Source organism: Propithecus coquereli, unplaced genomic scaffold, assembly GCF_000956105.1.
Source record: "Propithecus coquereli isolate 6110/MARCELLA unplaced genomic scaffold, Pcoq_1.0 Scaffold267, whole genome shotgun sequence".
Lineage (NCBI taxonomy): Eukaryota > Metazoa > Chordata > Mammalia > Primates > Indriidae > Propithecus > Propithecus coquereli.
The window spans coordinates 672,048-698,550 of NW_012148252.1; the positions used below are offsets into that span (position 1 = coordinate 672,048).

Genomic DNA, 26,503 nt, shown 5'->3' on the forward strand with positions numbered 1-26,503 from the left:
TAATGACGTGATAATTAGCCTTAGGTTGTTCTAGGTCACCTTCCAGACCCTGTTGTTCCTCTGCATTCTTTTGCAGTTGGTGTGCTAAGTTCTGATTGGCACATTGGTAGAGCGTTTCATCCTCCCCCAGGTGTGGCAGTTGCTTGGGGCACCTGCCTTTGGCCTTTGTCCCCAGGAGGAGCCGGAGGTCCTCACTGTCTGCCTAACAACAGTATTTCTATTTGGACATTTTTCAGTTATATACTTGACCACTTATTGATCCTTCTTTTACATTCTATGACATAGTTTAAAAAAAGAGACAATATTTTTTGGCAGGATAAGGTGTATGGGTGAGGAAGTGAGTGGTCCGAAGGTTAAATGGGTTTCCTTACATAATAACACAGTGAATATTTAGGGTCTGATTAGTAGAAAGCCAAGAACTGTAAGGACTTGGAATTCCCACCTCATTGTTTCAGTCTACAATTCAGAAAACACAGACCCTTCTGTTCAGTGCTATTAAAACATGTAGTTGTTGTCTGTGCTGTGTGATAGGGTAGCCACTAGCCATGTGTGGCTGTTTAAATTTAAATTAAACTTAAACAAAATAAAAAGTTTACTTCCTCAGTTGCATTACCTATGTTTAAAATGGTCCATTAATAGTCTGTGCAGATAAAAAACATTCCTATCCTGCAGAAAATTACATTGGAGAGCAAAGGAAGATTCTTGTCCTATACCATGATCAAATATTTAGGGGGGATGCCCTTCTCTCAGAAAATCCACTTGACTAAGTGAAATGTTGAAAGTTTGTTTTTGTTTTCTCTTTTCTTTTTATGTGCCTGTGTTGTAACTGTGCACTGAGGACAGAGGGAATTCACAGGGTGCCCTCAGAAGCCTCTGCCAGGCCTGCTGTAGGCTCCAGGGCCCTCCCTCCGTATAGCTTCAGCCAGAGCAGCCCTGCTTTTGTCTGTTTTACAAATTGGACCTTCCTGGTAGCACATCTTTTGTGCAAATGGATCCTTCTCATAAATAATTGGAAACCACTTCTAGTCAATTTATAGAGGCCTGGTTTGGGGAGGTAGGTAAAAAGGAGTCACAGCATTTGGGGACTTCCCCCTTCCCCCTACAACTTAATGCATATTTACATGGATGTATGCTCAGGTTAAATATCATTATGATATTATTGCTTCTGAGATGTCTAGACTTGAGGATGGGTTTGGTATAAGATAGAAAGAAGAAAAATGTTTAGAGATTAAACAATAATACCTAGTTTTCTGGTGACGGCAGTAGTGGGTTTTGTATTTTTTTTAAGTTCTATGGAGATTTTTTTTTTTAATGCTTATTAATTCTTTCCTTTCTCTCCCTGTTATTTAGACTAATGCTTTGGTTCTTTAATCTCTTCCTAGAGTGACCAATGAAATTTTTAAAATTATGAACTCATAGAATCATTTAGATTGTAATATGATATGTTTCAGTTCATTGCAGCTACTATACTTTTTGTCTTAGATTTTCCTACATTTAGCTGAGTGGCACCTCATCATCTCAGATCCTTTTTGTGAATATAGCCTAGTAGTTCCTGAAAGCTTCCTTGCTTCCTGGTACCACAAGATGTTTTAGACTTATTTTCTTATTTTTGGAACACAAATCATAAAACATATCATCAGTTATTTCTCTAAGGACCTCTTAGGATATTTCTAAAAGAAGAAAAGCCCCAGTTTGCTTTTTTTTTTTCTTATGTTAATACAGTCTATAGAAACATATCAACAGTACAGAAAGCTGAAAAAAAATATAATTCCTTCAGTATTCATATTAGTTTGAATATTAATATACTTATTACAGAAAAGCATTACACTGTTAAATTGAAGAAAAACAGTTGGATGGGTGTCAGCTTATGTGATCACTTGAAACTGATTTGTTGAGGCTTGTAGGCAAGTGTACTCTGTTGTTCCATTTCAAATTATATTACATGCATTGCATGGCCCTCTGAACTGGTAATTTTTCTAACCACATACATACATAAACACAAAAACAAATATTTAGTTAATTGGAAATCAACAGAATTATTGTTTCATAAGATCTTTGTGATATGAGAAATAAGAATCCAGGGAGTTTTAAATTTTTTTCTGTATTTTATTTTAAACTCCTGTAGATGATTCAGTTTTGTCTGCGTGTCACTGTTAATAAAAGATGCAAAGGGCAAAACATAAAAATCAGAGTTGCCCTCTGCTGAAGGCTGTTGGACAAATGCAGAATAATTTTTGATGTAAGCTAAAGCATGGTACTTTTAATATTTCTGAATGCCTTTTTCTTGCTCTTTGCAGAATGCATAGCAATCCTTACTGTAGGCTAATTCAAAATATTTGTAATATTCATTCATCCACATTATTTTTGCTTTAAATAGTTCCTTAAAAATCTATGTCCCATTTTTGCTCCTAAATTTAAATTCTACCTTACTGATATACAGTAAGCATTTATTTCCCTTTTGGTAATGTTTCTATGTATTAAACAAGATAGATGTGGAGATTGGCTGGAATGAACATCCTGAGTAGGTTTTATCTTCACACCTCTGATCTCCTTTTGTTATATCTTGGCCAAGGGCGTAGCCCATTTAAGTATAAATATGTATGTTTGTATCTGCCTTCATTTCTAGAGTGCTAGATCCTATCACTGTTCCGAGTCCAGAAGTAACATTTGAAGTTTCGTTTGGAAGAATTTGGTCTTCTTTTGCATTTCAGCCGAGTAAGAGGAAAAGCGAAATCACTTCTTCCCTGAGCGAGCATTCATAGGTCTCTATCTCTGTGATCACACAAAGTCATTATGTAGCAGTTGGCTCTGATACGCTTGCACAGACACAAATTGAGTCCGACAGGACTGATGTCTCCTGGACTTTGCTGTCATTTGAAATGCTGGCATGAGGATGGGAGCAGCAAAAGCAGAAGGGGGTGGAGGTGTAGAGCTGATTCCTTTAGCACTTCTGCGAAGTTTTGAGATTTTTAACATTTGATAGCCGTGAACTGCTTGATAAGTTGTTTTTCAGAGGCGATTGATAACAATAGCTGATTTGGAACAGCTGGCTAGCTTTTGGATTCAGGAAGATGTGTTTCAATGCACAAGTTGCTGCTTCATGCCACCCACAAATCTCTTTAAAAAAAAAAAAGAGGCTATCTAGTAGAATGGTAATTAGAATGATTCCTCCCCTTCCTTTTAGTTTTATCTTCCCTGCATTCAACCGCTCATGCATAGTAATGGCAAAGATAATATCTTTTTTAAAATTTTCCTTCTACACTGAAGCTCAGTTTCAGAAAAGACACATTAGAGTATCTGCATTACAATTCTTTTTAAAGTACAAGTTATTTTAGTGGATTAAGTTATTTCTGGATATCTCTAGTATTTCCTATCAAGAATTTTGTGTGTGTTTCAAATATTCCAATATGAAAAAGTAAAAGTACGCGGTTTCATTTTACAAACGAATTCTGATAGTCATTCTCAAGTTTTTCTTACAGTGATAGAGGAAGCAATAGTATGTGATGTACTCTGTTTTATTTTTATTAAGAGTCTACTCTCTATAAGAGGCTGTGCTAGATTTATTGGAGGTTCTATTGGAACAATTATTTATCATCACCTGGAGGATCATGCTTCAAATTATTGCTTGGAGCCCGCCAGTCATCACTTCCCTTCCTTTCTATTCCTACCAGGACCACCATACTCTTATGTCCTGTATTACTTCTCACCTGAAGCTCTTTCTATGGCCTAATAGCATTCCCTAAATCAGTGGTCCCCAACCTTCTTGGCAACAGGGACCGTTTTCATGGAAGACAATTTTTCCACGACCGTGGGGTGGGGGGATGGGAACTGGTTTTGGGATGATTCAAGCACATTATATGTATTGTGTACTTTATTTCTATTATTATTACATTGTAATATATAATGAAATAATTATACAACTCACCATAGGTTGGGGACAACCCTGGTCTAAATCATTCCTGAGTCAGCTGTCAAATTAATCTTTCCAAAACCTAGTTCCGTGTTGTTCCTCTGTCCCAAAACATTAAATAGCTCTTCTCGTGGTTTGCTGAATAAAGGCTATTTGTCTTAGATTGCCATCCAAGACTCTCTGTAACCTATTTTTTTTTTTAAGCCTGAATCATTTTCTTTTGCCTAATCTTGTGGTTTCCTAATAGAGACATCAGTCCAACCCAGTGGCTCTCAAAATGTAGTCTCTGGACTAGCAGCATCAGTGTCACCTAAGAACTTGTTAGAAATGTAAATTCTTGGACCCCACTACAGATCTGCTGAACCATGAATTCCGAGGGGGGTGCCCAACTCTCTGTTTTAACATGCTTCCGGGTGGTCTGATGCATGCTGACCTTTGGGAAGCCGGGCGACGAAACCAGGCAACTCGCCTTCCACAAAGTTCCTTTCTCACTGCTCTGCCGTTGTGCAGAATTCCTGGAATCCCTTTCCCTCACCTTGTTAAAATCCTGCGTATATTCCAAGGCCCAGTTTGAGAGACCGCTTTTTCCATGATGCTATTCTCGATCCTATCTTTTATGGCATTATTTGGTTTTTCTTCCTGGCACTAATCACTTATTGTCTCATACTAGTTATCTGGTATACCTGTCTTATTTTTTACTACTAATCTGGAAACTCTAAAAGAATACAATCTGACTCATCTTTGTACCTCGAGACACCTTGCACTGTGTCACTCTTGATGTCTGACACACAGTAGGCTTTCTAAAAATAGTTTGTGTCTTCTTAATTTTATAGAGAGGATTGAGAAAATTAAGCCCTTGCCCAGGAGGCGTTTAAAAATCCTGTTAAATCAAAAGAGGCTCATGCTAACTATTGTTTTGACTTATTGAAGCCAAACTAGACTTGAGTGTTGATATGTCTTCAGGGAAGAAGCCAAATATGCTAGTGTAAAAAATTCTAACCTCTGCTATTTAGCTGGAGAAGTTGAATTAGCCCTGTCATTTCACCTGATGACAGGAAAGCAGCTTCCATTATTCTGTCAGTAATAGACTTTTATCCTGCATGGAGGAACTTCTCTTAAATCTTTCTTATAGCACTGGTGTGCTTTTTTTCCACTGATGTATTCATGTAATGTTTCATAAGAAGTGACAGTTCCATCTCAGAGTGCTTTGCCCAAAAGGTGGCATAGCAGAAGAGTGAAATTCAAGGTGGCTGGCATTAGGATGGCCTGAAAATGGGACTGCTAGGGCTCCCACATTGTATAAACCAAGATATTCTAGGGCTCCTCCATTTTACAAACCAAGTTATTTCCTTCCTAATACAAAAGCATGACAGTTGCAATTTATTGTGTATTTACAATGGATTGTGTCTCTTGTGGTGGTTGTGATGTGACGGGGAAAAGAGTGACAGATCTAAGTGTCTTTGTGTTTTCTTCCTTTTCTTTTCTCTTCCCTTCCTTTACAGGCTCTGAAAGTGATCCAGTTGAGATTTCAGACCGGACAGACTCGCTGCGGCTCCAGAGGCAGTGATTCCAAGCTGCTCGCACATGCCGCTGCCAAGCTACAGGATGGTGCACGTAGCCAGGCTGCTGCTGCTGCTCCTTGCTTTCTTCCTCTGCACGGATGCTGAGAGTAAGCCATTCTCCCCTTCTCTAGGGGGCTGTGACCGTAATGAGTGGTTTTGTTTGCAGTTGGCACCAGGCTCAGGGCCTCTGAATACATTTCCTTTGGAAGTAAATCCTGAGACACTGTGGGATCCTCCTTGGCTACCAGCCAGCCTTTGAAAGAGATTATTGACGTGACTTCCTTACCATTTCCTCTCCCTCTTAATGCCCCTTTTCTTGTGCATCTAACTGCTCCTAGTGTTTATTTTTATTTTTTTATACCTCTTACCAGCCTGATGGCAAAGATATTAAGAGACCAGCGATATAACTCAAACTGAGGTTAACCGGTTGGTGGTGCCAATAAGTAAACATTGTTTAGACCCATTAGAAATTTCTTTAGTTTTGTGGATATTTCTATGTTTAGAAAAATGCACAATGTCACATTGAGCCCAATTAAACTTCCAAGCCCCTTGTAGCTGTCATAGCAGCTGTTCTAATGTACTGTTTCCGACAGCTGTCGTCTAGTACAGTATTCAAACAAATCAAGCAGAACTGACAACTTTGTGGCTGGATGAAGGGTCTGGAAGTGCAAGAATTCTGTAGAGTACAGACACCAAAGTTTAGATTTTTAGACACAATTTATGAAACTGCGATTGTGGTCAGTTAGCTTGCCAATTAATGAGAAGATCATATCTCCTTCATAATTAGGAAATCATTAGGTCTACCTTTGTGTTTATTTTCCTATCTGTCTTGTGGCTTTTTGGAAGACATAGTGCTGGAAAAGGCGTGTCTCTGGCTTGTCCTCAATGAAGTGTCTGGTTCCTTGGTGATGGTTTAGCTCATATGTGAGTTGGCCATTTTCTCTGGGAGTCCCCAGGTACAATTAAAATGTGTAGCATATGCAATCATTAACTTTTCCCTTCACTGGCTATTTCAGTGAGATTAAATTTGATTCATGTTAAGGATGTTTGGAAGACAAGGATCCTGTGTCATCTTGGCCCCTTCCTATTAATTGCATTTTGACAAGAATTCCCTCATGAGCAGTCAGTTGCTTCATTTAAATAGGGGCTCTATATTCTAAAGAGATCTTTCAAGGAGTGAAAAGAATAACGTTAATAATACGATACTTATGGAACATGCATGTTTTAAGTACAACATTTTCTGACTAATAATGTATACCATCTCCTAATTAGCACTTGGGAGTGTCAATTAAAGGTGAGGCCAAAGAATTTCTAGTATAATGCCAGCAAATAATTAACTGGGAAAACACCCAAATGTAAGATGTTCTTGTTTAAGCCATTGATGTCAAAAATTTATTTTAAAGTAGAAATCTAAATTTAGTTTATTAAAGAGAAATTGAGCATATGGTTTTATTATTTTTGTTTTGGCTAGAATGCAAAAGTAAGTCATTTCATCATTGCTAATGTTTGGCAAAAGCATATTAAAACCCTGGGAACACACTTTAATGTCAGATCGCAGCTAGAGATTTTCTTAAAGTTACTAGATATGGGGGTGAGGGGGCGAAGTTAACATAGATATACAGTTACTGTGTATCTGTGAAGTTAGCCTTCCAGATAAGTAAAAATGTTCTTCTACTGGGCAGATACACAGTTGCTTAATTCTCTGGTGGAGAGTGGCAGACAGAGGTCAAGTGTTTAGAAATAAGGGCCTTTAAAATTATACTGTAGAAAGCAATCTTGCTACAGATGACTGTCATCTACTCTTCCTGTTTCTCTTCTTTTTCCTTGTCCTCTCTTCTCCTTCTTCTCACACTTCTTATGGTGTATAGTCTTACCAAAGAAATCACAAAGGCCCATGTTAACAATTTGTAGTTAAATTAAGCTACTTACCATGCTATAAATTTACGTGTTATCAGTTTTCAAACTTGAGATGCCACTTGAAAAAGAATCCTTTCCCTCTCACCCTTCCTATTGCAGCTAAAGAGGGAACAGGCTTCTCCTTTGCCAAATCAATTTTGATTAGCTTTGTCCTTGTCTACTCAGCCTCGATGTGGTTTATTTTCCCTTTCACAGATTCATTTGGCACTGTTGAATAGCATATGTATCCTGAACGTTCCTGACAAAAGAGAAAAATTTAGCCATATTTTTGAAGGGCGATTTTAAAAGAAGAAGGGACATCTATTAGTGATCTACCAGAGGGTATTTGTGGTTCATGAAAGCACATGGTAGAGTTGGAGATAAAAACTTAGTCACGAAAAATGTTTAAAGAACAATTGGTAAAACAGGATCCAGATTATAACCCATTAATTTGTGTCATTACCTTTTCTTCGAACACTGAAAAATAAATAAAGATAGAAGTAGAACTCAAGAAAAGTCTGATTTCTTCACCATCATATAAAGATAAGATTTTTTAGGCTTCTATCATTTGGGTCACTGGTTTCTTTCCCTATGCCTCATGAGCGTATCTAGCCTTAATTGTTTTTCCCTTTTATCTAACTGTGTTATGTATTGATCCAGGGGATTAAGAGTTATATTTCAAAATTAATAGTAGCTTATCAGAGCCATTTGAGAACTGAAATAATTTTTAAAAGTTGTTTGGCCTCCTTGGAAAAAGTAGACTACGTGGGGATGGGAAATGGAAAGGAGCTACTCTAGTTACTATATTAATGTGTCCACCTCTCTCTCTCTTTTGAAACGATTAACTACAAAGAGCCTAGGAGTCAATGTTATGATCTACTGTAGAGTATCTTAGCAAACTACTAGGTGTGACGTTGCGTTAAGTAGGAGAGCTCTTATGAACCTTGGTTCTAAACTATGCTGAAAAATTGTAATAATGTCCCTGTAGCAGAAAATTACAGTCTTTGCCATTGCCAATTTCAAATGCCTCACATATCCCCACTATTATTTTGAAAGGCTAGTTGTGTGTGTCGATCTTACTACTTTTCATTCGTATGTCTTAAATGCTCTATATGAGTTTGCTTGTTGGTTCTTGAATGCACGTATGCACAGTAGAGCTCATATGTGTGATCTCAGGGAAGAGGCAAGTGGGACTTTTGTTTGAGTACCATAAGTAGCTCTTGCTCATTCTGGGCCAGCCAGCTTTCTTTTAGGCAGTATTTTGACTGAGGTAAATTCTGACTAGGTAGTAGTTTGACTGAGGTCAATTCTGGTTAGGTAGTAATCTGACTGAAGTCAATTCTGGTTAGGCATTTATCTGAGGTCAATTCTGGTTAGGTGGTGGCCTGACTGAGGTTAATTCTTGTTAGGCGGTAGTCTGACTGAGATCAATTCTGGTTAGGTGGTGGTCTGACTGAGGTCAGTTCTGGTTAGGCGGTGGTCTGACTGAGGTCAATTCTGGTTAGGCGGTGGTTTGACTGAGGTCAGTTCTGGTTAGGTGGTAGTGTGACTGAGGTGAATTTAGCAATAGCGTGCTTACAAATTAAAGATGATTTAGATTATATTAGTGTAATCCTGGGGTGAGTGTTTTGTTTGAGTTCTCATTATCGCTTCTGGTACTAATTGAATGTAAACATACTAAATACCATTGAATTGTATGCTTTAAATAGGTGGTCAGTATGGTATGTGAGTAATATTGCAATAAAATTGTTTTTTAAAAAAGGAAATTACTGCTTTCCCCAGTTCTTTGGTTAGAGTCCTTTTGGTATATGCAACCTGAAAGTAACCTGTGTTGGTTACTTCAGGTCAATTTGAGTAAGATGTGCTCATTTAAGAGAGTAGGGAGAAAACCTGTTCCTTCACCATGTTTATCAATGCCTTCTTTGTTTTCCTTTTCTCTGAATTGACAGAGGGGTGGCAAAGTAAAAACCTTGCTTTTTCCTCCTCCTTCCTCCCTTCACTTTAGAGTAGCTAAATTAGCAACATCCAGCTGTCTGCAGCAAGGAAAATATTCCAGCTATTTTGCTGATCCTTTAGCCCTGTTGTGGAGTTTCTGTGGCTTTCTGAATTAATTGCTCCCAGCAGAGCTGTAGCTACCTAGTAAGGTTAAGAATATGTCACAAAATCAACACATGTGTATACTTCAAAGCATTTTATTGAGTGTAGTAGGACTTGCTTTTGTTTTTAATTCCAAAGGATAATATATTTGTTATCTCTGATCTCTATTTGTAAGGAGGCCCTAAGCTTGAAGGATGGAGCAATATCTAAAATATTTGAGCTAGTTCTTATTATTCGTAATCATCGGTGGTATTTGATTCTGCTGTTCTATGATTTCCTCTATTAATTTTCCTCATTCAGCTACTATTTACTGGACTCATTTAAAATAACCTTGATTTGTTTGGGAGTTCCACCTCCTCCTGCCCATGTAGATTTGTTTCTGTTAATTCAGAAATTCCAAGTCAGCACCCATCTTGAAATGAAAAATCGAAGAAAAAAGTACTGGATGGCAAAGCCACTTCAGAACCAATTCTCTGACCTGTAATTTTGCATTTTCTTTTTACCTTCTTTTGCTTTAGCTTCATATATTCCTTCAGCAACCTGTTGTGTGTGTGCATGTGCATGTGTGTGCCTATTATGTGAAAAGCTTGGTGTAAAGTGGTAAGAATACAAAAATTTTTATAAAGCGTGATCCTACACCAGCTTGTAATCTGCCTTCAGAAGTCATAGCTCATGTTTTAGAATGCTCTCAAGCAATCTTCTCAGACTTCATCTCCACGCAGGAAGTAGTGCATAAGAGAACAACCTCAGGAGCAGAGCGCTTGTGTTCACATCCTGCCTCTGCTATATAGTTACTCCGACCATGGGCAAGTGACAAATCTCTATGTGCCTGTCATCTGTAAACTAAAGATTAAAAATAGCACACACTTGATATAGTTAATATAAGGATTAAGTGCTTGTAACGAGTTTTGAATAATAGGATTAAATATTCACTAAATGTTAGTTATTATGCTTTTTTTCCTCATTAGCTTGCATCATTTTCAAATTAGAAGCATCTATGTTTAGATCTCTGTTGGCATGTATTATTCCATTAACTTCATAACTTGAGCAGAATCTTTAAAAAATGTAAATATGTATCTTTATGTACATTTATGGTTCCAATTTCAAAGGACACGGATTGAAATACATCATTTATGTATTTCATAGTCCCTTTAATAAATACTTATTGGCCACATTTCCCGTGCCAAGTGTTGAGTTAACAACTGGAGGTAAAGTGGTGAGAAAAAGAGATATGATCCCTGCCTCTAAAAAGCTTAAACTTTAGTGGGATGGACAGATATTTGACATTAATTTTAAAATTTTATATTTCCTACCATGGCAAGTGTTATAAGGGAAGAAAATATGCCACTAAGTGCCTCATCTGTTCTGAAGAATAATAAAAAGCTTTCCTGAGGGAGTGATTTATTTTTTTCATTTTGAAATAATTTTATACTTAAAAGAAGTTACAGAAATTGTACAAGAATTTCCTATGTACCTTTCACCCAGTTTTCCTCAGTAATAATATATGACATAATAACAGTGCATTGTCAAAACCTAGAAGTCACTATTAGTATAATACTGTTAAATAAACTGTAGATGTATGGATTTTACAGTTTTTACATACACTCATTTTTAAGGTGTATAGTTTATTAAAATGTGATCACATGCATAGCTCTGAGGGAATGAATTTTGAGCAATTATCTGATGGATGAATAGGAGTTAACTATACCTGACTGAGCAGAGCTCTTAGGGCTGAAGGAAGAGCAAGCACATATACCCTGAGACAGGGATAATCTGGTATATTCTGGGAACTAAATGAATAGATGTGGCTGGACCCTAAACAGTGAGAAGGAGAGAGGATTTGAACAAGGCTGAACAGGTAGGTGGAGACCAGCTAAGACAAGAATTCAAAGACCTTGTTCAAGATGTTGCCTTTTATTATATGAACTGCATAAATCATTGTCTTATTTTTAAGCTGTGATAAGAAGAGATTTACATTTCTAAAAAATCAGTGAGGCTGTAGGATGGAAAAATGCTTTGGACGAAAGCCAGCCAGAGTGGCCTTGGGATCTCTTAAGAGCCTAGTTGGAAGTTATGTCAAGGGATCAAGGTGATGGAGGTTGAGAAGGCTGGACTGTCTAACATGTTGACTTTTGTGAAGATACATTCTCCTAAAACTTGAACTACCAATAGATTGTTATAATTTGGAGCAAAAAAGAAAACCAAGCTAAGAAGGGACCTAAAGGCATATTCAATACATTATAAGTAATCTTTTGTTTTTAACATGGCATTATTTTTATTCTCCCAAAATATATCCCTACCCACTCTTATAATTCCACTTCTTGATTGTCAAGTTTGGGTACTTTTATTTAAACTTATCTTTTTGTTAATATTTGTTAAAATTGTAGAATCCAGAATGAGTTTAAAACTGTGAATGAAGTTCAGTGCCTTACGATGGAAATTATTTCAATTTAGTTTTGTTCTGTGACAAAAGTTTTAAATTCACTCTACAATTTATGATGGGTTTTGCAAAAATAACAACATAGTACTGTGGCAATCATTTACAATAACTACAGTTATTAAATCTGACTTTAAAATATACTAAGTACGTATATCTTCAGTTTAAAAAAATCACACAATACATTACTTTTGAGCAAAAAGTACAGAAAGTATAACAAATCTATTAAACTAAATATGTTCCACTAGTTTTTCTTTTCTTAGGGTTTTTTTTTATTAAATAAACCTTTTTTTTTCCCCTGAGTGCTGTTTTTCAGAATCATTAAATAAATGTTTAAGATGCATATAAAGGAGAGAGAGAAAAATAAAAATAGTACTATTTATCACTAAAAAAGTCATTCAAACCTTTAAGCTACAGTGATTTCAGGTTGATGCAAAGAAAATGCCTCTAATTTCTGTATTTGTCTTTTAAAGGTAAATTTAAATCACAACATTTAATTTAAAAGTAATAATATTTCTTTTGGTAAATGCCTACTGTGTGCCCCAAAGAAGCCAGATCCAGGTTCCTGTTATCACAGAATTCCTATTCTAGTTCAGATGTGCTGGAAGTAGGAGAGGTACAGAAAGACATGGTTATGGGCAAAAAGTGAATGAACAGTGTGACTTTGGAGAGTAATAAATGCTACAAAGATCATAGAACAGGGTGATGTGATAGGGGAGTGTGGCAGGGTTAGGAAAGGAGACAGCGCACTCTGTCATTTTATGTCAAAGAAGGTGTTCCTGAGTGTCATACAACACTTGAGCTGAATCATGGGGAAGAGGCAGCCATGAACAAGTGGAGTCAGAGAACCCAGGCACATGGGGCAGTGATTCCAAGGCAAGAAAGAGCGTCGTGTTTTTCAAAGAACAACATGAGGCCGGGAAACCGGAGGTATTTTTTTTTTTTTTTTTGAGACATAGTCTCACTCTGTCACCTGATCTAGAGTGCCATGATGTCAGCCTAGCTCACAGCAACCATAGACTCCTGGGCTCAAGTGATCCTCTTGCCTCAGACTCCCAAGTAGCTGGGACTACAGGTGTGCACCACCACACCCCTCGAAGTTTTCTATTTTTAGTAGAGACGGGGTCTCACTCTTGCTCAGGCTGGTCTCGAACTCCTGAGCTCAAGTGATCCTCCCACCTCAGCCTCTTAGAGTGCTAGGGTTACAGGTGTGAGTCACCATGCCCAGCTAGGCCCTGAAGGTCTTGTGAGGAGTTTGGGTTGCTGGGCCATGAATTAAGGCAAGCATATAGGGAAATAGATACATTATTGGGGTATCTACTCGTGAAACTTGAGTTGGGTACTGCTATCCATTACTAGAACAAAATAAATACATTTTTTTTCACAAATAGTGCGTTGAAGGTTTGGTACAACTTCCTGATCAAGTTATAAACTCATTTTCTAAACAACTTAACTGAAATTTCCTTTGTGTACCAGCCAATGTAGACTTAGAACGCTAACGCCTTTTGTTAACAAAAGCACAAATGCCTGCTTTTAGGTCTTTATCTCTGGCCAGTTTTGTTTTTCTTTTAAAACAGATGACAGTTTTACATTGGAAACCTGTAATTAAGACTATACTTCCCTTCATCAATATCAATAGTGGAGAGAACGAAGGAGGGTACGTTTGTAAAGCAAGGCTGTAATTGGAGGGTGATGGCCAACATAGAATTGTGGGGAAGAAAGGGACTTTAGTAGAACTTTTCTCTATATGCTTTCATTTGGTCAAAATTATAGCAATAGGATTCCTGAGTGATTCCTAGGTTGTATTCCCTATATAGATGAAAGCTTTTTAATAAAATCTTTCCCGGTAAACCTCTTCCATTTATGGAAAAAAGCCCCTTTATTGTTTATGTGATTTAACATTTTTGGATTTAGTTTTAAGCCCAATGGGAATGTAAGATAATATGTAAAGTGATTATTAAACCATAACTTAAATGTTTTCTCTAAAATAGTACATGATGTTAGCAACCAGATTTGGCTTAAATGCTGGCTCCTCTGCTTACCAGGAGCAATTTTCTCAATTCTTCTGACCCTTTGGGAATGCTCACAGCTGTCACAGTTTCCTGTGCAGTTTAAATGAGATCCTAATGTGAAGTCCTGTGAGGTTCAGTTTTCATCCCACTATATATACATACATATGTACATATACACACATATACACACATATGTGCATGTACTATATATACACATGTATACATACACACACATATACACACACACCCCTGATGTATGTAGAAATCAGCTACTTAGCAATTTCTCCTGTTGAGATGATTTTGGATGCAGAAGTTAAGCAATATATACCTCAGAGCAGCAACAAACAAAATAAACCAAAAAAAAAGCAATGATATCATAGATTTATATTGTAACATATGCACTGAACTGCTAGTGAAATCTCTCCATGATATGTTTATGTCATCAGGGAAACCTTGGGTTTTTCAAGCTTGCCACTCTTGACATTTTGGGCTACATAATTCTTTGTTGTGTGGGGCTGTTCTGAGTATTGTGATGTGTGGCAGCACCCCTAGCTTCTACCCTGCAGAACCCTACTTCCTAATTGTGAAAACTGAATTATCTCTAGACATTGCTAATTGTCTCCTAGGAGCAAAATCACCCTTGGTTGAGAACCATGGATGTTGCTTATTGAAAGCTTTGAAACATAATGTAAGGGCAGAGGTTGGGAGAGGTAGATACTGCCCTTCTAAGTTCTATGGGGTTTAGAAAGGAGACATTTTAACAGAATTATGATAGACCTTTCATAAGCTCTTAAAATCAGCTGCACAAACTGGGAAAGATAAATCATCATTCTGTTTAATATCTATAAAACCAGAGACAGATTGACTTATTTCTTCAAGTCTCTGTTTTGTTGTTTGGAGTATTGGATGATAACAGAATTGCTGTGAAGATTAAAATCAGTTAACCAATGTAAGGTGCTTAGGACTATGCCTTGTACACACTAAGATCTAAATAAATGTTAGTCATTATTATAATCATATTTTATAGTATATTTTAATTTATTAATAAATTATTTTAGCAATAAAACCAATTTTATCTTACAGTAATGTTTGTGAGACCTTTCCCTTGAATAATTGTTTAAACGATTTATCTCCTTAATCTCATTTGTTCCTTGATACTCTGAGTATGCAATATACCTTTCATTATCCCTACTTCTCAGATAAAAGCAACCAAGGGTAAGAGCAGATGACCTGCCTAGAGCAAAAAGGTGAGTAGGTGACTGGGAAGTACCTAGAACTCCAGTTCTCTTGATTTCTTGTCCAGGGAAGAGGCAGAATACCCGAAAAGAGCGGGGACAAGAGCTCAAAATGCATAGCAGCCAGAGTCATTTACAGAGGGCCCGAGTGATGCCCCCAACTGGCATCAGGCCCCGGAGTCATCCAGGACCCTCACTGACAGTCCTAATGAGGACCTGGAGTCATGGAGGAAAGGTTACATCATATTCACAACTTATGTACTGTGTTAAGAATTGAGAAGCATTGAATGACTTTTAGAATGTTCCTATCTAATTTCATTTTTTTTAAAAAAACTATCAATTTAGAAAATTTTTAGTTCTGTGCAACTAGTGTTTTATTATAAAATGAAAATTTATTTTTATTAGGTTTCCTTGCTGCTTTTATTTGTCAATTTGATTCTAAATTGTGAGCAGTAAGGTCTACTTTCAAGATTTTATCATTGCAATCATGAGATCGTTCTTATCGTTGTGATGTGGTAGATTGGGAATCGTAGCCAAGACATTTTGCAGTTCCTCTCATCAAGGTGCAGTCAGTTTCCCCTCCCCTTGAATGTGAGTTGGTCCCTTTCTTGCTTTGACCAATGATAGAATGGTGCAGAGTGATGCTACAGTGGTTCTGGGCCTAGAACTTCAGAAGTCTGGAAGCTTCCACTTTCACTCTCTGGCATCTTGAGTCATTATAGCAAGATGCCCAGCTACCTTACTGAAAGAACCCTATGGAGAGAGAGAAATGCCCAGCCAGCCCACACCTATTGCAGCCATCCCAGGTGATGAGCCAGGTATGGGCACAAAGCCATCTTGGCATTCCACCCAGAGTCCAGCCTCCTCCTGATAACTGTAAGCCACATGCATAAGCTCAGGTGAGATGAAGATCAGAACCTTCTAGTTGAAGCCTGGGTGGCAGAATCATGTACAAAGACATCTTTGCATTAAGCACCTTTTTAGGGGGTTTGTAACACAGCAATAAATAACTGAAACACTTGGTGCTTATTATAATCAAAATGAAGCACCTACCAGCTTGAGGAGCAATGTTAGACCTACAATTGTTTTAACTTTCCTTCCCCTCTGGAACTGTAACACAGTCCTTTTAAATGCAGTCCTTTTTAGAGTAAATGAACACACTGATGTATATCAGTTGAAGCCCTACTTAGGGCCAACATTCTGAAAACTTTATACATTTTACATTCCTTATGAACAGAGGTCAGCAAATGTTTTCTGAAAAGGGATATATGATAAATATTTTTGGCTTCATGGGCCATAAGGTCTCTGTCACAACTGTTCAACTCTGCCACCGTAGCATGAAAGCATCCACAGACAATACATACATAAGTGGGTATGACTATGTTCTAAAAAAACTTTATTTAAAAACATGTGCAAGGGGCCAGATTGTTGGAGGGTCATAGTTTGACTACCCCTGCTTTTGATTTTACTCACCTGTAACTTCTCCTTAGACAGGAAGAAATGAAGACTATCAGTAGAGGATCTTGTTTTACCTGGTGAGATTAGTTAAAGGAAGGAGATGAGTTCGACTACCTTCTTTTATCACTTTGCTTTGTTAGTAATGTTTACTGGGAGCAGATTAATTAGAAGAAATAAGTTCAAGGAGCACATCTCTTGACAAACAAAGATGTTTAATAGCGCTTAACCTTTAAAATTTATTCAGAAAAAGCTTCGCATGTTACTGCTCTTTATGTCTTTTGGGGGTGCTTCAGATATTCAGTTGTTAGTGCCACTTCAAATTGCAAACTATTGAAAAATGAATAATTTATCAGCTGTGGGATAGTTTTTGTTGCACTGTGTGCCTGACATTTGGAGCTATGAACATCTTAAATATAGAAGGGAAAAAAAGTACTGGAAATTGTTACACTTGCTGGGAATGTTGTAAGGGATCTGTACAGAAACAGTTTGTAATCATGGGTATCGAAGCCTGATGTTGGTTTCATAAAAGCAAGTAAAAGCACAAAAATCGTGGTGAATTGATCACATCATAGGTACTTCTGGTATAGATGTACTCTGTCCCATTTCAGTGCTTATAAATCAAAAGCAAAATAAAACTCTAATGAGAAGGCACCATTGATCCTTCAGCAAATGCTCAGAAATAACACTTCTGTTCCATCATGTCAGCAAATTGAAAAGCTGTTGTGGAGGGTGGGAAGGAGGAGGTTTGCAATTGGAATTGGAATCTCTGACTCACTTGGGAAAATTTAAAGAACCGTCTATTGTCAATTTGTCCTGGCAGCTAGAAGAAGGCACATGTTTCTGCAAATATATGAAGGGCATAACTTAACTATATTCTTGTAAGGACTGAGGTTGTTTAGAATTGTGTGAAGAAGGAAGACTAATTAGATGAAACAAAAACGTTGGCTTAATATGAAGGAAAATGACTAATGGTTAAGTATATTGAACTGGTGAGTAAAATCTCAAGGGAAACAGTGAGAGCCCCACAGCGTGAATCATTTAAAGTAAGCAGCTGAAACCATGTGGAGAACTACTGTTTCTGAAATAATCAAAACTACATCAGCAAAGGGATATAAAAAGATTATTTAGCAATTGAACAACACGTAATTCTTTTTCCATTTTAATTGTTCTGAATGGGAGTGAGGGATGGAAACAGGAGGAGTATTACAGTTATAATAAAACAATTACTTGTATTTTGGGATCTATTTTCTTTAGAGAGTTTGCAGCTTAACAAATGAATCTGACACCATGGTTGGGCAGGGAATACATTGGCTCACTTCCTTTGGCGTATTTACTCAGGCCACTAGATTCCTCTTTGTAGCCTTAATAAAGGAAGCTTTCACAAATTATGATCACCGACATGTTTTCAGCTCCAAAGTGCTTTCTGGTTTTCCAGTTTTGCAAGTATTCTCCTCCTCCCCCTTTCTCATTTCACAGCTTTGCCTTTGCAGATCCCACTCCTCTTCCAGGTCTATCTTTTTCTGCTGTCTTGTTTAGTGCTGCCTATGTCACAGGTATTTGAATTAGAAGGAAGATGGGGCTAAGTCATTGCTCTCAGACTAGGAGTGGAGGCAATAAGAAGATAATTACAATACGGGGAATTAAGTGAAGCGGTCTACATATGCACAGGATAGGTGTGGTGGAGACAAAGCATTTGGAGGGCATTAAGACAAAGCTAAGGAGCTTGGAACTTTCTTGGTAAATCCACGATTCTCAACATGATAATACATTGGAATCACTTGGGGATAAAATATAGACATCTAGTCCCCACACTGACCAATTAAATGTAAATATGTGAAGGTAAGGACAAGCATATGTAATTTTTAAAATGCCCCTCAGTTTATTCTCAAATACAGCACAGCATTATGAACTGGTAGGGGAAGCCAACAAAAACTTTTAAACTGGGAGGTGATGTGGGCCAACTTGTATTTTCAATAGGGCACTGACAGTTGTGTGGATGGTGGAAGACCAGTTAGGAGACTGCTGCGAAATGAAATAGAATAAGGGTCCTGAGAGTCTGAACTGTGATTGTGGTTATGGGATAGAGAAGGGCCTTACACAAAACTTACTCAGGAGATAGAACCTGCAGGATTTTATTTAATATGATGGGTTGAAGTTGGTAAGTACTGGATGAGTTGTAGAAGGAACAGCCAGAGAGGATGAGAAATAGCTCGAAGAATACACACTTCTTTGTGTATTTCTCTTTCACCCCAATGTCCCCCAATACACCTAATGCATGTTAATATGGTTTTCGTGTCTCTCCTAACAGTTGTCATAGTTGTCATATGTTTCTTTCAGATGTATTTGTCTAAAATTTTAATTTCTCATACTCTGGGCGAGTGTATTTACTCATCTCAGATTCTGCCTCCTTCCCCTCCCACATCCCAATACTGGGCCATGAGTACAGCCAGGGGTAGCAAATCCAGATGGCCACAGTGACCAGGCAGGTAAAATGCATTATTGAAGCAAGCCAGATCAACTCTTTGGAAAGTTCGTGCTGGATCTCACGAGGGAAGCAAACACTCAGCCTGTTCTTGCCATTTGGGAATGCACACTCAGGATCTTCCGATTCTCCTAGAGAAGCTTAACGTCCAGATTTATATGTGAACCATCCCTAATTTTGACATATTGGCTTGAATTGAAAATCATTAAGTAAAAATAATACTGAGGCCAAAGGAAGTACATCTTTGGGATGGATCTCATCTTGGACCACAAGTTTTCAGTCTCTGTGTAGGGCTTCTAGAAATTTGTAGAATTGAAATGAGTAAATTCTGCAATACCAGCGGTTTCCAGCCCTTTCTGTGGTTCACAATAGAAGGAAATGTAAAAAAGCACCAGCAGCAAACATGTGGGCTGATTCTGTTTGTGGAAAGTGAGTTAGAGAATGGATTCCATTACCTGGTAATTCACATTAAAACAGAAGGACAAATTGAAAGTACTTTAACCATAATTATTATATAGATACTTCTGCTGAATGTGAATTTGGGATACTGAATTATTAATATTCATTTAAATCTTTTAGTTCCCCTTGTAGGTTCTAACGATGCCAGGTTTAAAGACCTTAGGTGGCCCCTCAGACTCCAAGGCTGAGGAGAGAGGCCCCCTCTCTCTCCTCCTGGTTTCCTTCATTCCCCTGGAGTCAAGTCAGCCAGTTGCTGGAGCTCCTTTATCTCTCAGGGACTGCTCTGACTACCCCATGTGAAGCCACAGAAGGGTTAAGGCTGAAAAGCAGCTGGACTGTTGTTCAGCCTGTAAATTAGCATTTCAAAGGCCAGTGCTCAGAAGGGCACTGCCCAAGCCAGCAGCTGGGGGAAAACAGAAATTTACTCATACAGTACTGTCTGGGTAATATTTCTATGAGAATGACTTTTGAATTATCTGAAGACTAAAGATGTGAAGGTAAAACTTTTAACTTTATCCATTTTGATATAATTCTCTCTAGAATATACTTTGCACTACTCATATCAAACAGATCCAATGAAACATGATTGTTGCTTGATCATTGGAGTGACACCAAGTGGGAATATCAATTTATTCCTAATTTTTCCCTCTGTTATTTTCAGATGCCTTGAAGAATGACTGTGGTAGATAGTTGGCCAAATTTTGCATTTTTTAAGGTCCGTATATGTTTTATGATTTTAATTAGAAGTACTATGGTGTGGTAGAAAAGCATTGTTTTTTTTTTTCCCCATTTATTTTTGTTTTTGTGCTGGGGATATGATAGTGAACAAGATGAGACAGGTAGGGTATGTGCACTTCTGTAGCTTTCAGTATAACTTTAGATTGCTTATCTGTGAAATGGGTGTAAGAACCTCATCCTATAGTTGTTTTGTGAGAATTAACTGTGATCATGTGTGGGAGGGCCTGACAATGATCAATGCCTCCTAATTGGTAGATGTAGCTGAAGGATTTGCTTAATTCCCCTGTGCTTAGTTGGCAACACCTTCTAATTTGTTACCATAAGTTTACACAAGCTATTTTCTTCCAGAGATCTTTTTGTACTCACATTCTAATTCTCACAGATATTGCTCAGGTCCTAGAAGTCTGAGCTCCCTGTCTTTCATCTTTCCAAATGCTTTGCCTACATGATCCTTAAGCAATTCATTCATTTCAGAGATACTCATTTTATTATAGGTTTTTGGGATATAGCAGTGACCAGGACAGACCAAACAAACAAACAAACAAACAAAAAAAAACCTTGCACCATGAAGGTCACATTTTAAGGGGCTCTAAATTATGAAATAAAACAACAAACATGATAAATAATACAAATTATAAATAGGAAAGCATATTACTAATATGTGTTCAAAGGTGATAAGTATTATGGTGGGGGAAAGACCAGACCAGAGTAGGGGAAATTAGGAAGGAGAGTGTGGGTATGTGTGGCAGGGGCAGGGAGGGGATTCAGATGTGATTTGAAATTGGGTGATCAGGTCAGGGTAGGCTTCATGAAAAAGGTGACATTTAAGCAAAGATTTGAAAGAGGTGGGGAAGGTAGCCACTGGAGAGGAGTATTCCAGGCAGGGAGAACAGCCAATCAAAGACCCTAGGCGAGTTCTAGGAATAGCAAGGGGAATGAATGAAACAAATGTCAAGGGTTAGGAGAGGAACCTTGTACAGAGAGCCTGTGATGGGGAGAACCAACCTCGTCTGGAGGTCAGGCTGCCTGCGAGCAACAGGAATATTTAGGACTTTACTAGTGACGGTGTTTAAGAGCCTACCGACAGAAAAAGCATCTGCCAAGGCGCTGCTTTTCAAGGGAGCGTGACTAGTGTCTCCAAAGGACAGAAGAAAGGGGGCTGTGGCAGAAGAAAATGGTGAGCTGTTAAAGAAGAAGGAGAGGATGATTATGTTTGTGTTTTGTCAGAATTACTCTGGTTACAGTGTGGAAAATAGTCTTGGCTTTTGATGCCAGTGATAATTCAGACACAAAAATGAATGAGCAAGAACAAGTGGATTATGTAAATCATCTTTTTAGGTTTGTGACCCACTTCTCATGTCTTATCTGATCCACTTATATTGCCTTAGGCTGTAAATGAAGGGCTGAGCATTTTTTTTTTTTTTTCATTTCAGGATATTATGGGGGTACAAACATTTTGGTTACATGTAATGCATTTGCCTCACCCAAGCCAGGGCTACAAGCATGCTGAGCATTCTTTATAATGGCCAATAGCAAATTTTCTACCAAGATACTCTGGCTTCTAGCATTCTGATAGGATTAACTGATACAAAGCCTGAAATTGAGTCACTGTGTACCAGACAGGTCAGGCCTCAGGCCTCGCTACTTCTCACCATAGCCCCCCAAGTTATGTAGCAGTGGATAAATATTTTAGGTGGACAAGATGGGGACTCAGTTCAGGAACAAATCAGATACCAAAGTTCAGATCAAATGTTTGTTTGAAAGTGGAATTCTGGTACTGACAATTAGTTATGCAGGAGAAATTGTATTTTTTTTTGTTTTGTTTTGCTCAGATTTTATTTTAGAAATAAATAAAAAGAAAAAAAAAGAGAAAAAACAGGTGCTTATGTTTCTTCTAAGAAAACATTTGAGATGTTTGACATACTAAAGAATCAATATAGTCTTTGTATATTCAAATTCTATTAACATGAAAAGAAAAGATCTAATACAGTAGTATATCTAGAAGATCAGCTATTTGGTTAAATAAGTTGATTATTCCCCGCTGCATTTTTAGTGCACTTTGTCCTTAGCTTTGAAAATGGCAATTGTTCTGGATCCATGAAGAAATTTCTGTCCACTTTCACACTTTAAAGAAGCTTTGCATTCCTATACAGCCCAGCTTCTCTCCAAAAACAAAACCAAAAAGCCAACAAAAAAAAGCAAGTAGTAGCTAAAATAATACCAGTTTTTACAAAACTTTTCAGACTTTAAGATTATCTCATGTTTTTCATTATTACAGTCATACAATTGATAAAGAGCAAAATAAAACCTTTGTTATAGATAATGACTTTTTTTTTAATTCAGAACAAGAAAATACTGTTACAATAGGCTATCTTTAGCCTTATAGTATCCAGCCAACACTGTTTACCAGAATTACTTAGGACAGCTCCTTCCATATCGCCTTCTGGATAGATAAGTGATACATTTGTAGGGCAGTTAAATTTATTTGTCACAGTCTGCATTCCATCTCCCCCCTGCCCCCACATCTTGGTTGATTTTTAAAAATCATTATCTAAAGTAAAATCCATTCTTTGTGGTGTACATTTCTATGTGTTTTGACAGATGCAGAGCTATGTATCCATTACTACAATTGCATATAGCAGCTCCTTCACTCCAAAAATTCCCCGATGTTGTCCCAACATTGTAGCCTTTTGGGTCTGGCTTTTTTCACTTAACAAAATCCATTTCAGATTCAACCATGTTGTTGCACAAGTCAATAGATTGTTGCTTGAGTAGTATTGTACTGTGTATATATATATATATATATATCACAGTTTATTTATTTGAATTGTTTCAAGTATTTGATGATTATGGATAAAGCTGCTATAAACATTTATGGACTGGGAAAAAATATATTTTATCGGTCTCTGGTGCAGTGGGTCTAGGGACTTTCAAAAAAACAAAAAACACAGTTGCCTGAGTCCCACTCCCGATCAACTGAATCAGAATTTCTGTAGATGAGGTCTGGGCTCATGGTTTCTTAAAAGTCTCCCCATGTAGTCCTGTTGGGCAATCAGGTTGAGAATTATTGCTTGGAGACATGTGATCTTTTTATTTTTGGTAAATGAGCTCTCTAAGTTTTTTTTTTTTTATTATTATTTACTTGGCATCGTTTACTAATTATATTTGGGTAATATAAGACTGTGCTTCAAATTAGTTGTTTCTCTTAAGGATTTAATTTCATTTCAAGGAGAGAGTTACTGTATGCTAATTAAACCAAGGCCTTTTTAGAAGTACATTTATTGAGGTTTAAGTAGTTATGATAGAGCTATATTTATAATATGTCAATTATATCCCTCAAGAATATTTTAGTAATTATATATTTAATTAAAAGGAGTACTTGTTAGTTATATAGTGTAATTATATGTTTGAATAAAGGATCACTAGAACCAAATGAGCTTCCTTAATTACTAAGACAATTATTTTATATTGCTGATAAAATATATTCTTATATTGGTAGTGAGTTCTTACACTGTTTTATAATATCTAACAACTATTCAATCAATTATGTTAAGGAGTGAAATGACATTAATGTCATTATAAATTGGGCATTTTACATATTTCACATTAAAATAAAGTAAGATTTTCACATCAGATATGAGTTACATAAGAACACATGGAGTTTTAAAAATTTCTCTCAACCTATTAGAAATGTTATTTGAAAGCTGTGTGCTTTGATGATCAAAGTACTGACCAAGATGAATTGCCTAAACCCTATCTTAGTTTTATTTAGTTGATGGAGATCCTGAGAAAAATTTTGTGAACACCAAGTGTTTGAAGGTCCTTCACAAGTAAAGTTCCAAGAAATAAACACTTGTCCAAAATATTTAGTAGATTATATTTACATAAATAATTTCTTACCCTGATTTTAAAACACATTCATAATTACAGGCAACATATTGTTGATATCCTCTTGATTTACGTCTTACATGTTAATTCCTAATACACATAGGCTATTTATTAATACATATTTGCCCCCAGGACTTTTGGGAGAGCTAAGTCTTTCAGAGATGTACTTTCCCTGCAGAGGTCTGTAACTCATTACTAGGGGCACATATTGTCCGCTATTGCCAGGAAAAAGCCTTTCTAGTGTTAGTAACATTTATTAGGCACTTAGAATTTTCATGCAGTGTGCTTCATGAAGATTATCACATTTAATCAAGAATAATTTTGTGTTTTAGAAACGCTTATTATCCTAGACTTTAATATAGGGTAAATTGTAGTTTAGAGGGGTTAAGTAACTTGTCCTTAGTTATTTGCTGTTTGTTCATGATAAGTGATGACGTTGTGATTCATACCCAGGTATTCAGACTTCAGAGACCACATGCTAAATTCCTGTGCCACATTCTATTAGCATCGTTTGCCTCTGTCTTTACTGAATTTAAAGGTACCTTATCCTGTGCTACTTTAGCACATTGAACTTACAACTCTTGTCAGTTTTTTTTTTTTTTATTCCTATATATGGTTATATAGACATACCTTTCCATTAGGGCCTATTTTGGGACTTTGTTTTTTTAAGTTTTACTTTTTACTTTGACAGATAAAATTGTATGCATTTACTGTGTACCACATGAAATTTTGAAGTATGTATAATTGTTGAATAACTAAATTTGGCTAATTAACGTATGTATTCCTGTACAAAATTATCATTTTTGTAGTGAGAACACTTTATATCCACTCTCCTAGCATTTTTCAAGAATACAATATATTAACTATAGTTACCATGCTGTACAATAGTTCTCCTGAACTTATTCCTCATAAATGAGATTTTGTGTCCTTTGACCAACATCTCCCCAACCCCCGCAACCCCTCAACCCCTGGTAGCCACCAATTTACTCACTAATTCTATGAGATCAACTTTTTCAAATTCCACATATGAGTGAGATCACACAGTATGTGTCTTTCTGTGCCTGGCTTATTTCAGTTAACATAATGTTCTCCAGACTTGTCCATGTTGGAAATGATACGATTTCTCTTTTTTTTTTTTTTTTAAGGCTGAATAGTATTCTATTGTGTGTATATACATTTGCTTTATCCATCATTCATTGATGGAAACTTAGGGTGTTTCTATATGTTGGCTGTTGTGAATAATGCTGCAATAAACACAGGAATACAGCTATCTCTTTGACATACTGATTTTATTTCCTTTGGATATATACGCAGTGGTGGGATTGCTGGATTATATAGTGGTTCTATTTTTAATTTTATAGGAACATCCATACAGTTTTTCATAATGGCTGTACTAATTAACATTCTAATCAACAGTGTGTAAGAGTTTCCTTGCTCTATAGACATCCTTGCCAACACTTATCTTTTGTCATTTTGATAATAGCCATTCTTACCGGTGTGAGGTAATACTAGATGACTTATTCTATGTTCCAGGAGCATTTGCACATGGCCTGACACATGGTAGGCTCTCAATAACTAATCGACTGGTTAAAGAACAGGTGTAAATTTCATACAAGTCATCCATTTTGTTGGAGTGAGATCTTTTTATTTCGGAGGTGCCTCAGAGGCTTTTGGAAACTGAATCAGTTCTCTTGCCTAATGCAGAGCTGGCTTAGTCTGTGTCCATGGGTAAGTCTGAACTTCCCATGTAAGCATAATGCTGGCACTGTATGAAGAATCCTGCTCTGTGATCAATTTTATTCTGAGAGAGAAAACACACAGCCAGTGTAGATAAATTGAAAGATGTGGTAGGTGGGAGATGACACATTTGAACGCTGTGGTATGCATTACTGGATTTTTGCTTGGGAGAAAATATATTAAAAATTATTTATTGTAGATAAAAATAGATCATGCTTAATAGGGTCATGATTAAACACAACAGTATGAGGGCTTTTCTCTCTGCGAGGAACACTAAATATACCCAATGTAATTAGGGGAATCAGAACATAAAATCTTAAATTTCAAAGTGGATGTAAAAGGGAGGGAGGAAGAATCTCAAGAACTTAAGAGTACTCTCCTCTTTAGTGTTGTGCACATCCTCCTCGCTTATTGCTTGCTTCTTGTCTGTGTGAAATCTATGAATTTTTTAGCCTGTGCTAAGTAATTTAGAAAGCACTTTGCCGCAAGAACACTGATATGAAGAAACACTGCTACTTTCTGATGGATTTTGAAAGAGGGTTTATGTTCTTCCATGCTTACTTTGAAATAACACAAAGCGTAGAAGCCGGGT

General features: G+C 37.1%; 1 protein-coding gene across 1 annotated transcript in view; it reads left to right on the forward strand.

Annotated features, from left to right (window-relative positions):
* The first annotated feature begins 5,494 nt into the window (after window positions 1-5,494).
* PTPRD (protein tyrosine phosphatase, receptor type, D) overlaps window positions 5,495-26,503 on the forward strand; it is a 439,560-nt gene continuing 418,551 nt past the window's right edge. Inside the window, exon 1 of the mRNA XM_012647380.1 lies at window positions 5,495-5,579. Coding sequence (XP_012502834.1) covers window positions 5,495-5,579 — 85 coding nt within the window. The remainder of the gene's footprint in view (window positions 5,580-26,503) is intronic.